The sequence below is a fragment of the Gopherus flavomarginatus genome, chromosome 22, assembly GCF_025201925.1.
Source record: "Gopherus flavomarginatus isolate rGopFla2 chromosome 22, rGopFla2.mat.asm, whole genome shotgun sequence".
NCBI lineage: Eukaryota > Metazoa > Chordata > Testudines > Testudinidae > Gopherus > Gopherus flavomarginatus.
In genome coordinates this window covers 11848981-11865423 of record NC_066638.1, presented here as the reverse complement: position 1 = coordinate 11865423, position 16443 = coordinate 11848981, and the positions used below count along the sequence as shown (strand labels likewise).

The following is a 16443-nucleotide window of genomic DNA, read 5'->3' as shown; positions in this document are numbered from 1 at the left end:
TAGCACTCCGTCCCCTTCCTCAGAGCCCCAAATTCACAGGCATGGCCATGAAAGCTAAGCCTAGCGCAGCCCAGATCGAGAGCTGGTCTGTTTTGTGACACTCGGACTAGATTTCAAAGGTTCCCGTCGTTCTAGATGGCAGAGATCTTGCAAGGTCCTCTCACAGATTTTCCTGAATCCAGCCCTGAAACGTGGCTTGGCCTCAGCCCGTCTCTAGGGAAGGATGAATGTATCCACTATAGTTTTTCTTTAGCTTCTTTCTCTTGGGGTTTCTCCTTTCTCCCGGGTGTGAAGCAAAATGCTACTAACCAGCAGGCATGTCAAGCCACAGGGCTCCCAGGCACAGAAGCACCTGTGCTTATGGGGCTGCTTTCCCCCCTCTTTCGTTTATAGCTGGCGGTCAGTATTGGAAACGCCCGGTTTAATGAAATCATGGAGGCCACGCTGCCGGCACAGGGGAATCTGAAGCCTTCGTCAAGCAGTGATATGTGAGTAAGACACGGGGGAGCGAGCTCATGAGGGGGTGTGTGTCAGACCCAGACCTGCTTGCTCTCGTGGGCTCACCTGGGAGGAGGGTGGAGGTGGCACCTTCCTCTAGGTGGGGCCATCAGCAAATAGCTTCCTCCAAACCCGACCTGCTGTCTCATCCCTTGTCCGGGGGTGTATTTCCTACTCTTGCTTTGCCCCTGTCCTGGCTTGAATCCAGAGCTCCTCGGCCTCCTGTCCAAAATCCACCAGCCCAAGGAGTCAGTCCAGAGGTGACGGTCTGTCTCTCTAGCAGTGCTGCAGGGCCAGCCATGCCTTTCCTTTCTGGTGGGGGTGGGGAGAGATCTGTTTGGTCCGGCGTGCCTGACTTTGCCTCAGCTCAGAAATCTGCAGCAAGGCTGGGTGGGTGTGAGTGTGACCTCGCTGACCCAGCTCCCTCCCTCCCGCCTGCAGGAGCGCCAGGAAAGAATATATCGTGGCCAAATACATGGAGCGCAAGTATGTCCAGAAAGCCGGCAGGGATGAGCCGCACCGGCTCTGGGAAGCCATTCGCAACCGGGATCTCTTTGCCTTGTTACAAGCCTTTGCAGAGGGGCACGATCTAGCAAAACCCCTGGCTAGCCCTGACAGCCAGGTGAGTGTTGCTTGCATGTCTGTAGCCATCTCGTGTCTTGTACTTGGATTATCAGCTGTCTGGGGCAGAAGCCATCAGTGACTGTTTGTTCTGCGTTTGCCCAGCCAGGGCCGGCGCTACCATTTAGGCGACCTAGGCAATGGCCTAGGGCGCCAGAATTTTTGGGGGGCGCTATTTTGCCCGGGGGGGCGGCACATGGGTCTGGTGGAGCTGCCGCAGTAATGCCGGCGGATGGGCCGCTGCTGGAAAGGGTCAGGTGGAGCTGCCGCAGTGATGCCGGCGGGCGGTGCGCTGGTCTAAAGGCTCCGGCGGACCTACCGCAGTCATGCCTGCGGCAGGTCCACCGGAGCCTTTAGACCAGCGGACCACCCGCCGGCATAGACTCTAGGACTGGAAGGGACCTCGAGAGGTCATCGAGTCCAGTCCCCTGCCCTCATGGCAGGAACAAATACTGTCTAGACCATCCCTAATAGACATTTATCTAACCTACTCTTAAATATCTCCAGAGATGGAGATTCCACAACCTCCCTAGGCAATCTATTCCAGTGTTTAACTACACTGACAGTTAGGAACTTTTTCCTAATGTCCAACCTAAATCTCCCTTGCTGCAGTTTAAGCCCATTGCTTCTTGTTCTATCATTGGAGGCTAAGGTGAACAAGTTTTCTCCCTCCTCCTGATGACACCCTTTTAGATACCTGAAAACTGCAATCATGTCCCCTCTCAGTCTTCTCTTTTCCAAACTAAACAAACCCAATTCCTTCAGCCTTCCTTCATAGGTCATGTTCTCAAGACCTTTAATCATTCTTGTTGCTCTTCTCTGGACCCTCTCCAATTTCTCCACATCTTTCTTGAAATGCGGTGCCCAGAACTGGACACAATACTCCAGTTGAGGCCTAACCAGCGCAGAGTAAAGCGGAAGAATGACTTCTCGTGTCTTGTTTACAACACACCTGTTAATGCATCCCAGAATCACGTTTGCTTTTTTTTGCAACGGTATCACACTGTTGACTCATATTAAGCTTGTGGTCCACTATGACCCCTAGATCTCTTTCTGCCATACTCCTTCCTAGACAGTCTCTTCCCATTCTGTATGTGTGAAACTGATTGTTCCTTCCTAAGTGGAGCACTTTGCATTTATCTTTATTGAACTTCATCACTGCCGCATCACTGCGGCAGCTCTACCAGACCCTTTCCAGCAGCAGACCGTCCACCGGCATGACTGCGGTAGGTCCACTGGGGCTGTGGGGGGCGGCGAAATGGCCGTCCGCCTAGGGCGTCAGAAACCTTGGCGCTGCTCCTGTGCCCAGCGCCTGGCACGCTAGGGGCCTGGTCCGTGCCTTGGGCTCCTAGGTGCTACGCTAATGCAAACCATAAATGGGGCTGGCTGGCAGCGCCGTCCTGCATGGTGTCACTCACACCGTGCTGACTGAATTCTACAACCCGTGTGATTCATGCTTGACGCCAGCTGTGACCCCATCTCCGTGCCGTGGTGCGGCTCGCAGACCCTGTTGCTGCAGCGCTGGCTTAGATGAGTTTCAGAGCGTCTAAGGCTAAAAGGGACCCTCTGATCATCTAGTCTGACCTCCTGTATATCGCAGGCCATTAAATATCACCCAGACGCCCCTGTGTTAAGCCCAAAGCATTTCAGTCCTCAGGAAGCTAAACTGGTGCATTCTTCAGGCAGAGAAGAGGAGAGACGAAGGTGCCACCAATGCCCGAGGCCCCTGCAATGGCAGGAAACTGGTCAGGTTAAAACGGGTGGGGTGAAGCTTTGGAGCATGTGGCGAGGATTTGAACCTGTGATTCTGCAGCTTGAGGGAAGATGTGTCCAAAGTGGATTCGAAGCTTGTTGCTTCTCCTGCTCTGTTGAAATCCGCGTCTCTGGAAGAGCGTGGAGCCCAGCATCTTGCCGCTGGCATGCTAGTGACATGTGGCTGTTCTTGTCTGTCCAGGGGCATTGAAAGGTGAAACAGGGTCTTCTAACTTCCACCCAAGGATCCCCAAGCAGGGCGGGATTTAGGCCAATTCCCTGATTCCCTGGAATCGGCCGCTGCACCCCGGTCTGAGAGCCCCGTGCCTTACATGCCTTCTAAATTTCTTTTACTCATCCGGCGGTGGGAGGGTCCGCGGAAGACCCGGAGCGAGGGAAGGACCCCTTGCTGCCGAAGAGCCGCTGAAGACCCGGACCGCCGCCGGCTATTCGAATCGGGCCCCGCAGTTCCTAAAGCCGGTCCTGTCCCCAAGTACTACTTCTGCCATGTATTAGCCATTTCTTTTGGGACCTGCTGTGTGCTTGGGGCTTTCCAAATACATGCAGAGGGACAGGCTCTGCCCCAAGGGGGTCATAGGCTGAGAATGGACAGACAGACAGGTTAGGGGACAGGAAACAACAGTTCTGTTGTTGACTCCTATACAAGTCAGTTAGGTTCGCTATAAGCCACACAGCAGAAGTGGACGGGATAGGGGCCTTGCAGATGAGCTGGGGATAGAGAGTCACGCCACAAAGGGGACTGCTGGGGAGTGAGAGTTCCTGCCTACGTAGCATCGTGAAGAAGTGACTTGCTAACGCTGCTGATCTTGGTTTGATCTGCGCATTTGAGCTCGTTGGAAAATGGGCTTTGGAAAATTTTGACTAAATGGAAAAAAAAATCATGTTTTGAAATTGTCCACTGTAAAGTTCAGTTGTTTGGTGGGAGAAAAAAAGAAATGGAAGACTGAAATTTTGATTCTGAAATGCTGCCATGGTGCCTCATGGGAGTTGTACTTTGAGTGCTTTGGGCTCCCTGCTCAGACTTACATTCTCCCATGATGCATCATGGGCCTATCTCATGGCAAGTGGAGGCAGTTACACCATGGCTGGGGACTCTGATGATTCATCATGGGATATGTAATTCAGCTGGGAAACCTGGCTTATAGAGGAGAATGATGACCTAAAGAAACCAGACTAAAATTCCCAAGAGGCACCACAGCAGGCTATCTGAACTGAAATATTCACTTTTTCGAGCATTTGACTTGTTTGATGAAATATTGAAAATTTTCTCTTGAAAACAGACGCTTTTAATGGAAAATTTTCATTTTGTCAGTATCCAATTTTCCATCAATAAATGGTTTCAATGGAAAAATTTCCACCAGCCCTTCTGAGCAGCTCACAGCTGAGAAGGCCCAGACAGGATTTTCCTTGGATCCTGCTGTCCCTTGCCTCGGCAGTTGACGCTAAGCGACACCAGATGTTCCTCCTCGTCTCTGGGGTTGAGGACACGTCTTCTGCGGGGTTCTCAGGAGATGAGTGGCCATCAAACCCATAACCCCTGCTGGGACGTTGCCATGATCAGGGCTCAAAGAAGAATTAGATAAGTTCATGGAGGATAGAGCCATTGGTGGATTAGCTAAGATGGTCAGGGATGCAACCCATGCTCTGGGTGTCCCTAGCCTCTGACTGCCTGAAATTGGGAGTGGATGATGGGATGGATCACTCAATGATTGCCTGTTTTGTTCATTCCCTCTGAGGCATCTGGCGTTGGCCACTGTAAGAAGACAGGCTACTGGGCTAGATAGACCCAGTATGGCCGTTCTTATGTTCTCTTGTGAACCGAATGTGCCGTGCCAAGCTGTGCTGTAGTGGAGAGAGGGTTAATTTTGCTTCTCCTCTTCCCTTTGTGACAGGACCAGGGTGAGCTGGCTCTGCACCTGGCTGTGCGTTATGCAGACAAGTCCTCCCTCCCGCTGGTGGACTTCATCATTCAGAATGGGTAAGCCTCACCCAGGGAGGAGGACAGGTGGCAGGCAGCAGGCTGACATCCATAGCATCTTGGGCTGGGAACATGTCAGGTCTCATAAGCTAAGCCGGTGCAGGCCTGGTCAACACTGGGAGGGGAGGCTCCACTCGAAAAATCCATGCGACTTCGAGCTCTCCTGCCTGGGAGACCCACTGGAGGTGTATTCTCTGCTGGGTCTGCCCTTCATCACCTGCATTTGAAGGTGGTTAATCAGAAAGCTGGTGGGATTTGCAGCTGACCCTAACATGGGAGGAGTTGCAAGGCCGGAGGATTAATCCAAGGGTACCAAGTGAGGTTAGAAATTGGGGCAGAAAATAACAGAGATTTGATTTAGAACAAATTGTGGGGGGAAGGACTAATTCAAAAGGCAGATGATGGTGCAGGGAAAGGGGAGATGCCTGGAAACTGGGGGTGGTGGAAGAGAGACCTAGACTGGCTGCCATAAGGTCTATCCAGTAAGCAATCCACTGGCCCGTGTAATTATGGGCTGGCTGCATGGCCATATTATACAATGGAGCACAGAGGTAATTGCTCTGAGTGTGCCTCCAGTGAGACCCCAGCTGGAATTCCGTGCCCCTCGTTCTCAGCACGAGGAGGATGAAGCCGGACTAGAAGGAATGTGGAGAACAACGATGTTGTCAGGAACTGGGGAGGGAGAAGGTCTCTCTTGCCATAGTTCCCCCTGTGTGGGAACAAAAATCTCTCGGTGTTGACTGGCAGTGCATCTCTCATATACGGATCTCAGTGTCACTGATTCTCCCATCCCCCACAAGAGGCAGAGCTGAAGCCTTCTCCCCATTTTAGAGATGGGGAAACTGAGGCACAGAGTGGGGAAGTGACATACCCAAGTTCAAGCGGGTCAGTGGCAGAGCTAGGACTAGAACTCACATCTCCTGACTCCTAGACCCCCAACTAGGCAGCGCTGTCTCTCCCATGGGAGATGTTTGACACAGTTCTTTGCTGCTGCCGGCGTCTTCAGCTGCCTTTGCTTGACTGTGCAGGGGGAACGTGGACAAGGCAACTCTGGACGGGAACACGGCTCTGCACTACAGTGCTCAGTACAACCAGCCCAACTGCCTCAAGCTGCTGCTGAAAGGGAAAGCAGCCATAAACACAGGTAGGGAACGTGGGGCAGATCGGGCAAGGAGCGCAGCCAGAGGGAGCTTGGAGGGGAAGCCATGCGATGCTCCAGCCCTATGGAATTGTGGTGGGAGGAGGGAAAGCGGAACAGATTTTAAAATGGGTCTATCTGGATTGCTCCCAAAATTTTTATGGCAGAACAAAGGGGCCGGGGCCAGCCACTGTCTATCTCTCTGTCCTAGGTCCTTAACTGACTCCCATTACTGTTGTATCTCAGCGTGTCATACTCTGTAATGTATTTGTCCTCATAACGGCTCTGTGAGGTAGGGGAAGTCCTGGTATTCTAATTTACAAGTGGGGAAACTGAGGCACAGAGCAGGGAAATGACTTGTCCAAGGTCTGTAGCAGAGCAGGGAATAGAACCCAGCTCTCCCAAGTCCCAGGCTAATGCCCTAACCACTAGATATCCTTCCTCTGTCTCTTGTCTTAACACACATTCCACCCTGCAGGGAGACTGGAAAAACTAGAAAGATTATCTTGTGCTTAACACAGCATCTTCCATCAGAGGGTCTTCATGCACCTTATTAACTAAGGAATGCAGTGCACAGGGAGGAGATAAGTAAGATCTCTCTGATACAAATGGGCAAACTGAGGCACAGAGCAGGTCAGTGGCAGAATAGAACTTGGGTCTCTTGACTCCATGTCCAGTGCCCTATCCACTACAATGATTCCTTGTTTTTATTCTAACAGGTTATGCATAATCCTTCTCTATACATTAGAACCATGTCAAACTGGTTTTGTATGTGTGTGTAAGAGAGAAGCTAACCCATATTTGCCACCATCGTGGAGTTCCTAACACCTAGTCACAACCAGTTTTGTAACATTTTTAGTTTTTAAACTTTTAATTGACTTAAATCAGTGTAAAATCTTTAAAGGCTATTGTGCAGTGATCAGTCTTGTACTGTGGTGTTCTGAATTTTAATATGACTCTTTTCAATCAATTCCTCATTTAATTTCAGCACTGGTCTAATGTCCTTATTCCCAATTCTGTCACTTAGCATTTAATTAATGCCACTCTTACAATACCTTGCACTTTATTCAATATTGTTGACTTCGAAACATTTAAGGAATTTTTCTGTTCCCCTTCAGCGTCTTTTTTTTTTTGGTTTCTTTTTTAATCATTGATTAGACTAGAGGTTAATGACCAAGCAGCTTGCTTTGGGAAGTGTGTGTATTTGGTGAGCTTTAATATATGGCTGTGTCTTCACTTCACAGTTAGCTGCGGCATTTTCCTTGGGTGTTATCCCCCCCCCACCACTCACACTCACGCGTTAGCCCAGGCACTGCTTTCTCTCAGGCTCGAAGGGCAACCTTCCCACTTTGCAGTATGGATGCAGGCTAAACCCCTGGAGTGCTAAGAGTCCTCCAATGCCTTCCAACAATTGCCCCCATGTGCCTAGAAGGGCAGACAAGTTCTCCCACGGTTCCCAGGGAAAGAATGGTAGAGCGGCTCAGTTTACTGCAGCATAAAGAACCATGGGATTTGCTCCCAGAAGTCGCAGGTTGCGTCTACACTGCAAAGAATACCCTTACACCAACCAGTCTGAGACTGGCTCAGCTAACTCGGTGCTCATGCTACGGGGCTAAAGATAGCAATGTAGACGTTCCCACTCAGGCTGGAGCCCAGGCTCAGAGACCCTCCCCCCTTGCTGGGCCCTCTCAGAGCTCGAGCCCTAATGTCTACACTGTGATTTTATAGCCCCATGAGCCTGAGTCCGTTGACCTGGGCTAGCCGTGGCCAGGCCAGGGGCCTTTTTATTGCAGTGAAGATGTACCCAATAGCTCGGGCAGGGCTTTGCAGTGAGGCTGCTCACACCCCAGGTTAGGCTAGCCTGGGTACTGATCACCTGAGTTAACTCTGCAGTGAAGAGTGTGTGTGTGTGTGTGTGTTTATAGGGACAGTCCCGATTTTTGGGTCTTTTTCTTATATAGGCTCCTATTACCCCCACTCCCTAGCCTGATTTTTCATACTTGCTGTCTGGTCACCCTAGAGAGAGACATGCACTAAAATTGGTCTACCCGCACTTCTTGTACTGGTTTAATACTATTAGGGATATGATATTTGTAGGGATGTAATTAGACCAATACAACCCCTAGCCTGGTGATACTGGTATAAAGGTGCCTTATGCCAGTACAGCTTATCTCCCTTCTTGGAGAGGACCAGTATGATCACAGCTGTATAGGTATAAGTGTGTCCACACTATGAGGCTTGTCCTGCTTTAACTACACTGGGATAGCTAAAATTGTGTAACTTTGGTATATTGACAAGTCCCAAAGTCGGGCCTATCCAGAATTCTTGTACCAGCTGAATTATTTCAGATTGGGGTATGATTTTTTTTTTTCCTACCAAAATAGCTCAATTGATCCAACTCTTAGGGTACGTCTACACTAGCCACTGGATCGGCAGGTAGCAATCTATCGGGCATCCATTTATCGCGTGTAGTGTAGACACGATAAATCGATCCCTGATCGCTCTCCCGTCGACTGCTGAACTCCAGCTGTGCGAGAGGTGGAAGCAAAGTCGATGGGGGAGCTGCAGCCATTGATCCAGCGCCGCAAGGGTGCGAAGTAATTTGAATTCAATCTAAGATACGTTGACTTCAGCTACGCTATTCCCCCCAGTGTAGACCAGGCCTTAGTGTGAACGCAGTTATATCAGTATCCTGGTGCCGTTACACTGGTATAGCTTATCCCGACTTGGGAAGAGGAATGGCCAGGCTGGCGTGAACGCCTTTTATACCAGCATGACTGCAGCGACCACACTGCTACAGCGTTATTGTCACAGAGGTACAGGTTTGGGTGTAGACAAGCCCAGATCGTGTCTCGCATGTTAGCCAGGACTCAGATGGAATGACTATACAGGAGATTCTTTAGTGAGGCTGCAGGACACAGACAGACCCTGTGGTTCTCTCTGCTAGCCTGTGCTGCCTATTTCCCTCCAGACAGGGTGTTTCTAATCCTGGCCTGGACCACACAGCTGTGGAAGGGAATGCTGACCACACAAACAGCCCTCCCCCATTTAAATTGTTTAAATCCTTTACTATTAACATCAATTTAAACAGTATATCCTGGCGATTTGTGTGAACGTGTGAGAATAGGGGGAAATGTTTACATGGGAGGTGGGTCTGAGCTGTGAAGTTCAGATCTAGAGACATAGTTTGAGGGTCAGGGTTGCTGGAACAGAGGGAGCCAGGGGGCCATGGTCCTATCACTTTTTACTGGCTGCGAGCAATGGGGAGGAGGCAGCGGAGAGGAGCAAGTTGGGGGCAAGGCCTGGGTAGGGGGAGGCAGAGGTGAGGTGGGGCCTCGGGGGGGGGGGGAGAGGTGTGGCCGGGCCTTGGGGGGAAGAGGTGTGGCCAGAGTTCGGATGTCGGTTTGGTGCCCGCAATTTTAGGGAGCTTCCTCCACTCCTGTTGAGGGCTGGAAGGTTGCTCACATCTGGGAGCCAATTCTGGCCCATTCTACAGAGTCATAGAATTTAGGGACAAAAGGGTCCCCCAGATCATCTAGAGAGACGAGCCTTATTTATAGAGCTGGGTGAGAATTTTTCGGCAAACTCCTTTTCATTGGCAAATGACGATTTGTCAAAACCAAAACGGGGTGTGGGAAAGGGATGGTTTCGATGTTCTTGTTTCAAAAAAAAGTTCTGAAAATTGCAAAGTTGCTTTTTTTTTTTTTTTTTAAACCAAATTCCGTTTTTGGGTCTGGATGCCTATTTTGTTCAGAAATGTAAGTTATTTTATTGCATTTAAAAAAAAAGTAAACACTTTTTATAAAAAGCTCTAAAGAGAATCAAAACATTTCTCTTGATTCAATCTGAAGTATTTTGTTTGGATTTTCGGTCTGTGAAAATTTAAGATTTCAACATTTTTCCCCCTTGATTCGGGATGGGGAATTTTTTTTTTTTTAACAAAATCTCAAACACGTTTCCTGCCTGGCTTTAGTTATTGACTCAGGCTGAGTGGAATGGAGCAGGAGCAAGCTCGTGCAGTTACCCACTCACTGGAGCATGTTATGGGGGTGCAGACGAGCTGGGTTCACTGCAGGCTGGTTTTAATCCTGCCTGCCATCTCCTGACGGCAATCCAAGCACAGAAACGGCCCTGAGCCTGGTGGTCAGATCTGGGGCCCTGTCCGATTCAGGGAGCGATGGCTCAGTGGGGCTTCGGTGCTCACTGATCTGCATTGGTCCCTTTGCGCTGGGGGTTCCCTGAGGGGGTGGGAGTGAGGAGTGCTCTCAGGGGGAGCCTGGTAACTCAGGCCTGGCCTTCTCTCTAGTGAATGCAGCAAGCGAGACGGCCCTGGATGTAGCAAGGAGGCACAAACACCTCGAGTGCGAAGAGCTGGTAGGTTGAGCGCTTTGTGCTCACGGTAACGTAGGCCGGTTGCTGCGGGGGGAGAGGGGAGGTGATCTGCTGTCGGGGTAGGGGACGGGGCAAGGATGGAGGTGGGCATACTATGGGGTGAGGTCCTTTCCTGGGCTGGAGATGGGAGGAAGCAGGGTCCTGCTGTAGAGCCCAGATGACTCCTGCCACGGGGCAGAGTAGGGAGGCAAGTTTGGGGAGGGGTGCTGTGGGGAAGGGTGGGTTGGGGGCATGCAGGATGGGAGAAGATCAGGGCTCTGCCGAGGAGCTGAATCTTCCCCTCGCACCCCACATTTCTGGCAGCTTGAGCAGGCACAGGCCGGGAAGCTAAACCTGCAGGTGCACTTGGAGTACAACTGGGAGGCTGCTCAGGAATATACCTACGATAGCGAGGACGAGCTGGAGGAGAAGGTACTACTCTCCCGGGCAGCGCATGCGTGCGTCCTTGGTCTCTGCCAGGCTGGGGTTCTGGCCTCTGCCAGGCAGAGCTCTTCCTGCCAGGCCCAAGGCCACCTCCCTGCAGGGGCAAGTGGGACTCCTACCCTTGTGATGGTTCTTGGAGTCCCCAGCAGTGTGAGTCCGCTGCCTCTAGCATGAGGAAATCTTGCTGGTGGTAACTGGATGGCAGGTCTCTAATGCCACCAGCTTCTTGAGCATTCCTCTCCGGGCACCCGAGTCCCCTTAGAAGCATTCGACTGTGACACCCAGCCCCTGACGCTGGCTACTCACAGGAATCCTTGGCGCTCTGCCCCCAGAGAGCAGGGGGCCTTCGTTTTCCCTTTAAACCACTGCCCCTGTGTCACACCCGCAATGTGTAATGGAACCAAAGCAGGTTTATTTGAGAGAGAGAATGGAGATTCCCCCCTGGAAACAAGAGAGCACGATCGAAACAAAGTGTTACTTTGCAAAACAAAATCAGCAAATGCGAACCAGGGCCTCCACTTCTTAAGAGTTTCCTTTCCTAGCGAATAAAGCAGATTTACACCACCCCACCCTACCGCACAGTCTGTTGCAGAGCTGGCTGGCTTCACGGGAACCAGGATCCAAACTTTCCCCAAAACCAGTCTGGATTTCTGGCTTGCCCACTAGCCCTGCACATTGCTGCATCAAACCAAGAGCAGTGGAGAAACCTGGATGGCAGAACAAATAGCAGCAGGAGCCAGGTTCCATTAACATAGTGGGGAGGTGATTATGCTCAGCACCTACCTGATGGGTACCAAGCTACTGAGAGGGGTGGTTTTGCTGAGGGTCTCTGGGCAGCAGCAAGGAAGCAGTGGTTGTTTTTTCCACCCCCATTCAGCTGAGCCCGCTGCAGCGATCCTTCAAGTCCACGTCGTCCCCAACCACGGGCCAGCCTGCCCTCTTCCCCCAGAACCGGTGGAGCTGCACTGGCATGGACATCAGCAACAAGACCTATGAGACCATCCTGGTCCCCTCGCGGCCCATCCAGCGGCGGTCACACAGCGAGGAGATCCCCCCACCGCTGCCCATCAAAAACTCGACCAGGGGCGACTCCAGAACCAAGCCGGGGCAGAGCCCAGCAGGTGAGCTTGTCCCCCTCAGCCAGGCCAAGGGAGGTTGGTAGTGCTGGTGAGAGCAAAGCTCTGAGGATCCAGCTCTTAGGACTGGCTGCATCTTTGAGCCTCTTGGTCCTAGCCCAGATCTGCTGTACCTATTGAGTACAGGATTTATCCTCCAGCCAAGCTTCCTGCTTTGCCTCATGCCTGTGGGACTCTGGGACCAGCTGGCCCAGGAAGGGTGGAGGCAGCCCGGAGACTGGAGAATAATCAGGGTTGTTAGTTCTCTTGGATCCCAAATACAGCTGAGGTTTGGGGGAAGGTTCGGGCTGGGGAGAAGGTCCCGGCTAGTTCTTACTCTGAACTGGCTTGGCCATTCCTGGAAAGGGCTCTGCAGGCCACGAGTGACTCCGCTCCCCAGTGGGAAATCAAAGACCACGGGGCACTGAAAGGCCAAGCAATGTCCCAGTATGATTGACAAATGCATGGGGGAGCTCTCTGCTGGGGCACATCACTTCCTGAGCTCCCGTACCCTCTGTTCCAGATCGCCCAGAGCTCCCGCGTCAGGCCTCTGAGCCCCAGTCCTCTGCGTTGTCAGAGGCACCTGCCTGCCGACACCTGTCCACATCCAGCGCTCCCAGCACCTTGGACGGCTGTGCATCCCGGCCGCCGTCCACCTCCCGAAGCCCCCCGGAAGCCAGACGCACAGTCTACTGGGAAACCCGCTCAGAGACAGAGAGTGGCAGCCAGCGGAGGACGTCGGAGACCAGTCAGACAACATCCCAGCAGCCTGCCGCTGGGACGTCGCTGGAACAGGGGCAAATAACCCCAGTCAAGTTCAGGTAGGGAGTGGAGCCTGGAGCCTGTGGCTGAGAGGAGGACCCCCTGTGGGATAGGAGCGCCCCCCAGTGGTGGGAGAGGTGTTGGATTACCTCGACAGGGTTTTGCACCATTGACGAGGGGTTTGCACAACCTGCTAGAGGTGATGGCATTGATCAGCTCAAGAGGAGCCCAGATTGCACCCCAAGGGCCAAACGATCCAGGGTTTGGCCCTTGGGTGCCTTTCTGCCACGTGGGGAATTCTTCCTGGGAAAGGGACAAAACAGGCGAAACCCTCTGTCCGTGCAACTTCCATATCATTGCAAATATTCAGCCCTATCGCTCCCCTGGTGTAACGATGCTGGTTCTGCTGGGACCCGACCGAGAATGTCAATTCAGGACAAATTGCTTAGAGCAGGACAGTCACAGCCCAAGGCTGGGTATTCTTTGCACACCAAGGCAAGCCAAACCAGCCAAGCAGAGAAGACTTCCGTTTTACTCCACTGGCTAACCACAAGTCACACAAGCAATTCCCTTAGACACTCCAGTTTCCCAGTATCACTGCCAGTGCCACTCATTATGGGGACAAATGGTTATGAAAACCAATACCCTGGTAAAAGAAAAGAGGTTCTCTCGATCCCAAAGGACCAAGCCCCAGGCCCAGGTCAATATACAAATCAGATTTTACCCACAAATCATGCTGTTGCCAATCCTTTAGAAGCTAAAATCTAAAGGTTTATTCATAAAAGGAAAATGATACAGATGAGAGCTAACACTGGTTAAATGGAATCAATGTTATACAGTAATGGCAAAGTTCTTGGTTCAGGCTTGTAGCAAGGATAGAATAAACTGCAGGTTCAAATCAAGTCTCTGGAGTACATCCCACATCTGGGATGGGTCAGTCAGTCCTTTGTTCAAAGCTTCAGTGTAGCAAGGGTTCTCCAGAGGCAAGAAGCAGGACTGAAGACAAGATGGAGATGAGGCAGCTGCCTTTTATAGTCTCTGGTCACGTGGCCTCTCTTTCTTTGTTCCAAATACAAGTGTTCTGGCACATGGCAAGGAAAAAACCTTAGAATTCTGTCCATAGGCATGTCCCTGCATACCTTGCTGAGTCACGAGGTGTATCTGCCTTCTCTCAATGGGTCATTTGTATAGCTGATGGCCCTTAATGGGCCATCAAGCGGGCTAGGCAGAGCTGACACTAAATTGTCTGGGGTATCACCCAGAAGCATAGCACAAATTTGAAACACAAACAGTACAGAGCCAAAATTCATAACTTCAACTACAAAAATGATACACCCATACAGATAGCATAATCATAATCAGAAAATCATAACCTTTCCATAGATACCTTACACGACAACCTTTTTACGATATTTGCTACAAATCTATAACAGTGGTTGCAACAGTGATCTACATGGTTACAGATTCTGTCAGTAACATCACACCTGGCGGCTTGTTTGACTCCAGCACTGCTGTGCAGTCCTGCAGCTGGTGCTGTTTAGTGGGAAGCTGGGGTTGAAGGAAGGGAGAAAAAGCCATTGTGGAGGGGAAGGTGTGGGGGTGGGGGGCTCTGTGGAAGAAATCATTGGCTAGAAGAAGTCCATGCTTTGGAGGGGGAGCCCACTGGGGTCTCGTGGTGTGGGAAAGGGTGGGAAACCACATCCCATCTTCCTGATGGTTGAAGCAAACCCTCACCCCTCTGCCCTCAGCTCAGAAAGCACCCGGTCTTACCGGCGGATCAGCGGCGGCTCAGTGGGGAAATCCTCCGGCTTAGCCATCTCCCCACAAAACTCTGGCTGCCCCGAGGACCTGCCTTCCAGCAAGGCTCCGAGTCCAGTGCAGAACGCTCCCCCTGTCCCCGTGCCCAGGAGGTTTGCTCCGGTAAGTCACACGGGAAGGGGGCTGGTCCCTGTCTCTTTGTGGCTTCACTGCCTGTCTCTGTGGCTTTTATTTTTTCCCCAGCTACTCTTACATTCCCTTGTTGTCAGCTGTGAAATTCCCTGTGATCACTCCCTCCCGCTCCAACGTATGTGCTCATCCCCCTGCTCGGCCCATCTGATTTGGGCTTCCTGTTGGGGTGAAGGGTGCAGCTGTAATGGGCTGATCAGTGTATGTTACGTGTCCCTGATCTACAGGGGATATGGATCTGGCTCTCTCTAGCTCAAATTGCAGAGACTCAGGCTTGGTCTACACAACATACTTACTTTGGTAGAACTACGTCCCTCGGGTGTGAAAAATCCACCTCCCTGAGCAACGTAGTGAAACTGACCTAATCCCCTGTGTGTATGGTGCTATATCGGCGGGAGAGTGTCTCCCACCGATACAGCTACTGCCTCTCACGGAGGTGGTGGTGTTAAGCCGACAGGAGAGCTCTCTCCCGTCAGCTTAGAGTGTCTTCACCAGCCATGCTGTCAATTCGTAATGTAGACCTGCCCTCCCAGGTTTAGATCCGGAGGTCCCCAGTTCAGTTCTCCTGTGTGTCCGTTAAGATGGTGGCCCTCAGAGTGATTCCAGATGTGGGGGCTGGTCCTTACTGCTGCAGATGGGCGTGGCTTGTTAACGAAGGGCTGGTGGCTGGCTGCGTGCCTCCTGGGAGAAAAGAAACTGATCCTGCTGGGCCTACCTTGGAGGATGAGGCTGGGGCACTTACCATCTCAAAGGGATTAAAATCCTCATGTGCCATGGGGTTTGTGGAGCAGGTGCTTCACCCATTACTCTGGGGCTGTGGAAATCCTGGCTGCAAGGGCCATAGGCTGAGCTGGGAATCTTCTGGGCACGGTTGTTACTGTGGCTACAAACTGATTGGGAAAGGCTGGATCAGGGAAGAGTGGGCAAAGGTGAAAGAATTGATAAGTGGGTGGAGGGGAAGAGGCTTGGGCTGGGGAAGTGGGGGGCAGGCAGTGGCACGGTTCTTTAACCCGATGTGCCCCTACACCATGGACACCCCCCCCCCGTGATGCCTTGGTGCAAAGCATAACCTGGGGGAGCTTCAGCAGCAGGTGTCCCCCTGAGTCAGGACTCTGCAGACATGTGCTATTTGCTTGCACAGGCCAAGGTGAGGCAGAAGAGGGTGATGGCTCTGGTGGACTGCAAGGGGGAGAGGGCCCGGGAGCTGACCTTCTCCAAGGGCGAGGTGATCGTGGTGACCCGGGAGGAGGATGAGCAGAGCTGGGTGAGTGCTGCTGCTCTGGGGACTCCTTGGACTGCTGGGGAGCCCAGACCCCGGTTCTAGCCTTGGGGCTGAGGCTCTTGTTCCTCTGGGATTTGCTCTCATACTGTCGCAGTCCCCTAGGAGGGTGCTAGATCAGGGCCCGGGGGGGATTAGATTAATGTTTAGGGGATGCTTCTGCACCCCTCTCCATGGACCCCTCTGGTCTAGGGTGCCCAGGTGTCTGGTTTTCGACCGGAATGCCTGCTCGAAAAGGGATCCTGGCGGCTCACTGACTGGGCCATTAAAAGTCTGGTGGTGCTGTGGTGCTAAAACAGGCTAGTCCCTGCATGGCCTGGCTGGCACCGTGTTGCGCCCCGGAAGTGGCCAGCAGGTCCAGCTCCTAGGCAGGAGGCCATGGGGCTATGTGCGCTGCCACCGCCCCGAGCACTGGATCTGCACTCCCATTGGCTGGGAACTGGCCAATAGAAGGTGCGGGGAGGATGATGCCTGCAGGCGAGAGCAGCACATGGAGCCTCTTGGCTCCCTCCCCCCT

At 52.2% G+C, this 16443-nt stretch overlaps 1 protein-coding gene across 2 annotated transcripts in view; it reads left to right on the top strand.

Moving 5' to 3' along the window:
* The window catches only part of ASAP3 (ArfGAP with SH3 domain, ankyrin repeat and PH domain 3), a 67541-nt gene that overhangs the window by 46549 nt on the left and 4549 nt on the right, over positions 1-16443 (top strand). The window contains exons 16-25 of one of the 2 annotated variants that reach the window (XM_050932507.1): positions 394-488; positions 940-1120; positions 4785-4870; positions 5899-6014; positions 10315-10382; positions 10704-10811; positions 11701-11944; positions 12462-12759; positions 14449-14620; positions 15789-15911. In XM_050932507.1, the coding sequence (XP_050788464.1) occupies positions 394-488; positions 940-1120; positions 4785-4870; positions 5899-6014; positions 10315-10382; positions 10704-10811; positions 11701-11944; positions 12462-12759; positions 14449-14620; positions 15789-15911 (1491 nt within the window). The remainder of the gene's footprint in view (positions 1-393; positions 489-939; positions 1121-4784; positions 4871-5898; positions 6015-10314; positions 10383-10703; positions 10812-11700; positions 11945-12461; positions 12760-14448; positions 14621-15788; positions 15912-16443) is intronic. The other variant, XM_050932508.1, reaches the window with a different exon arrangement.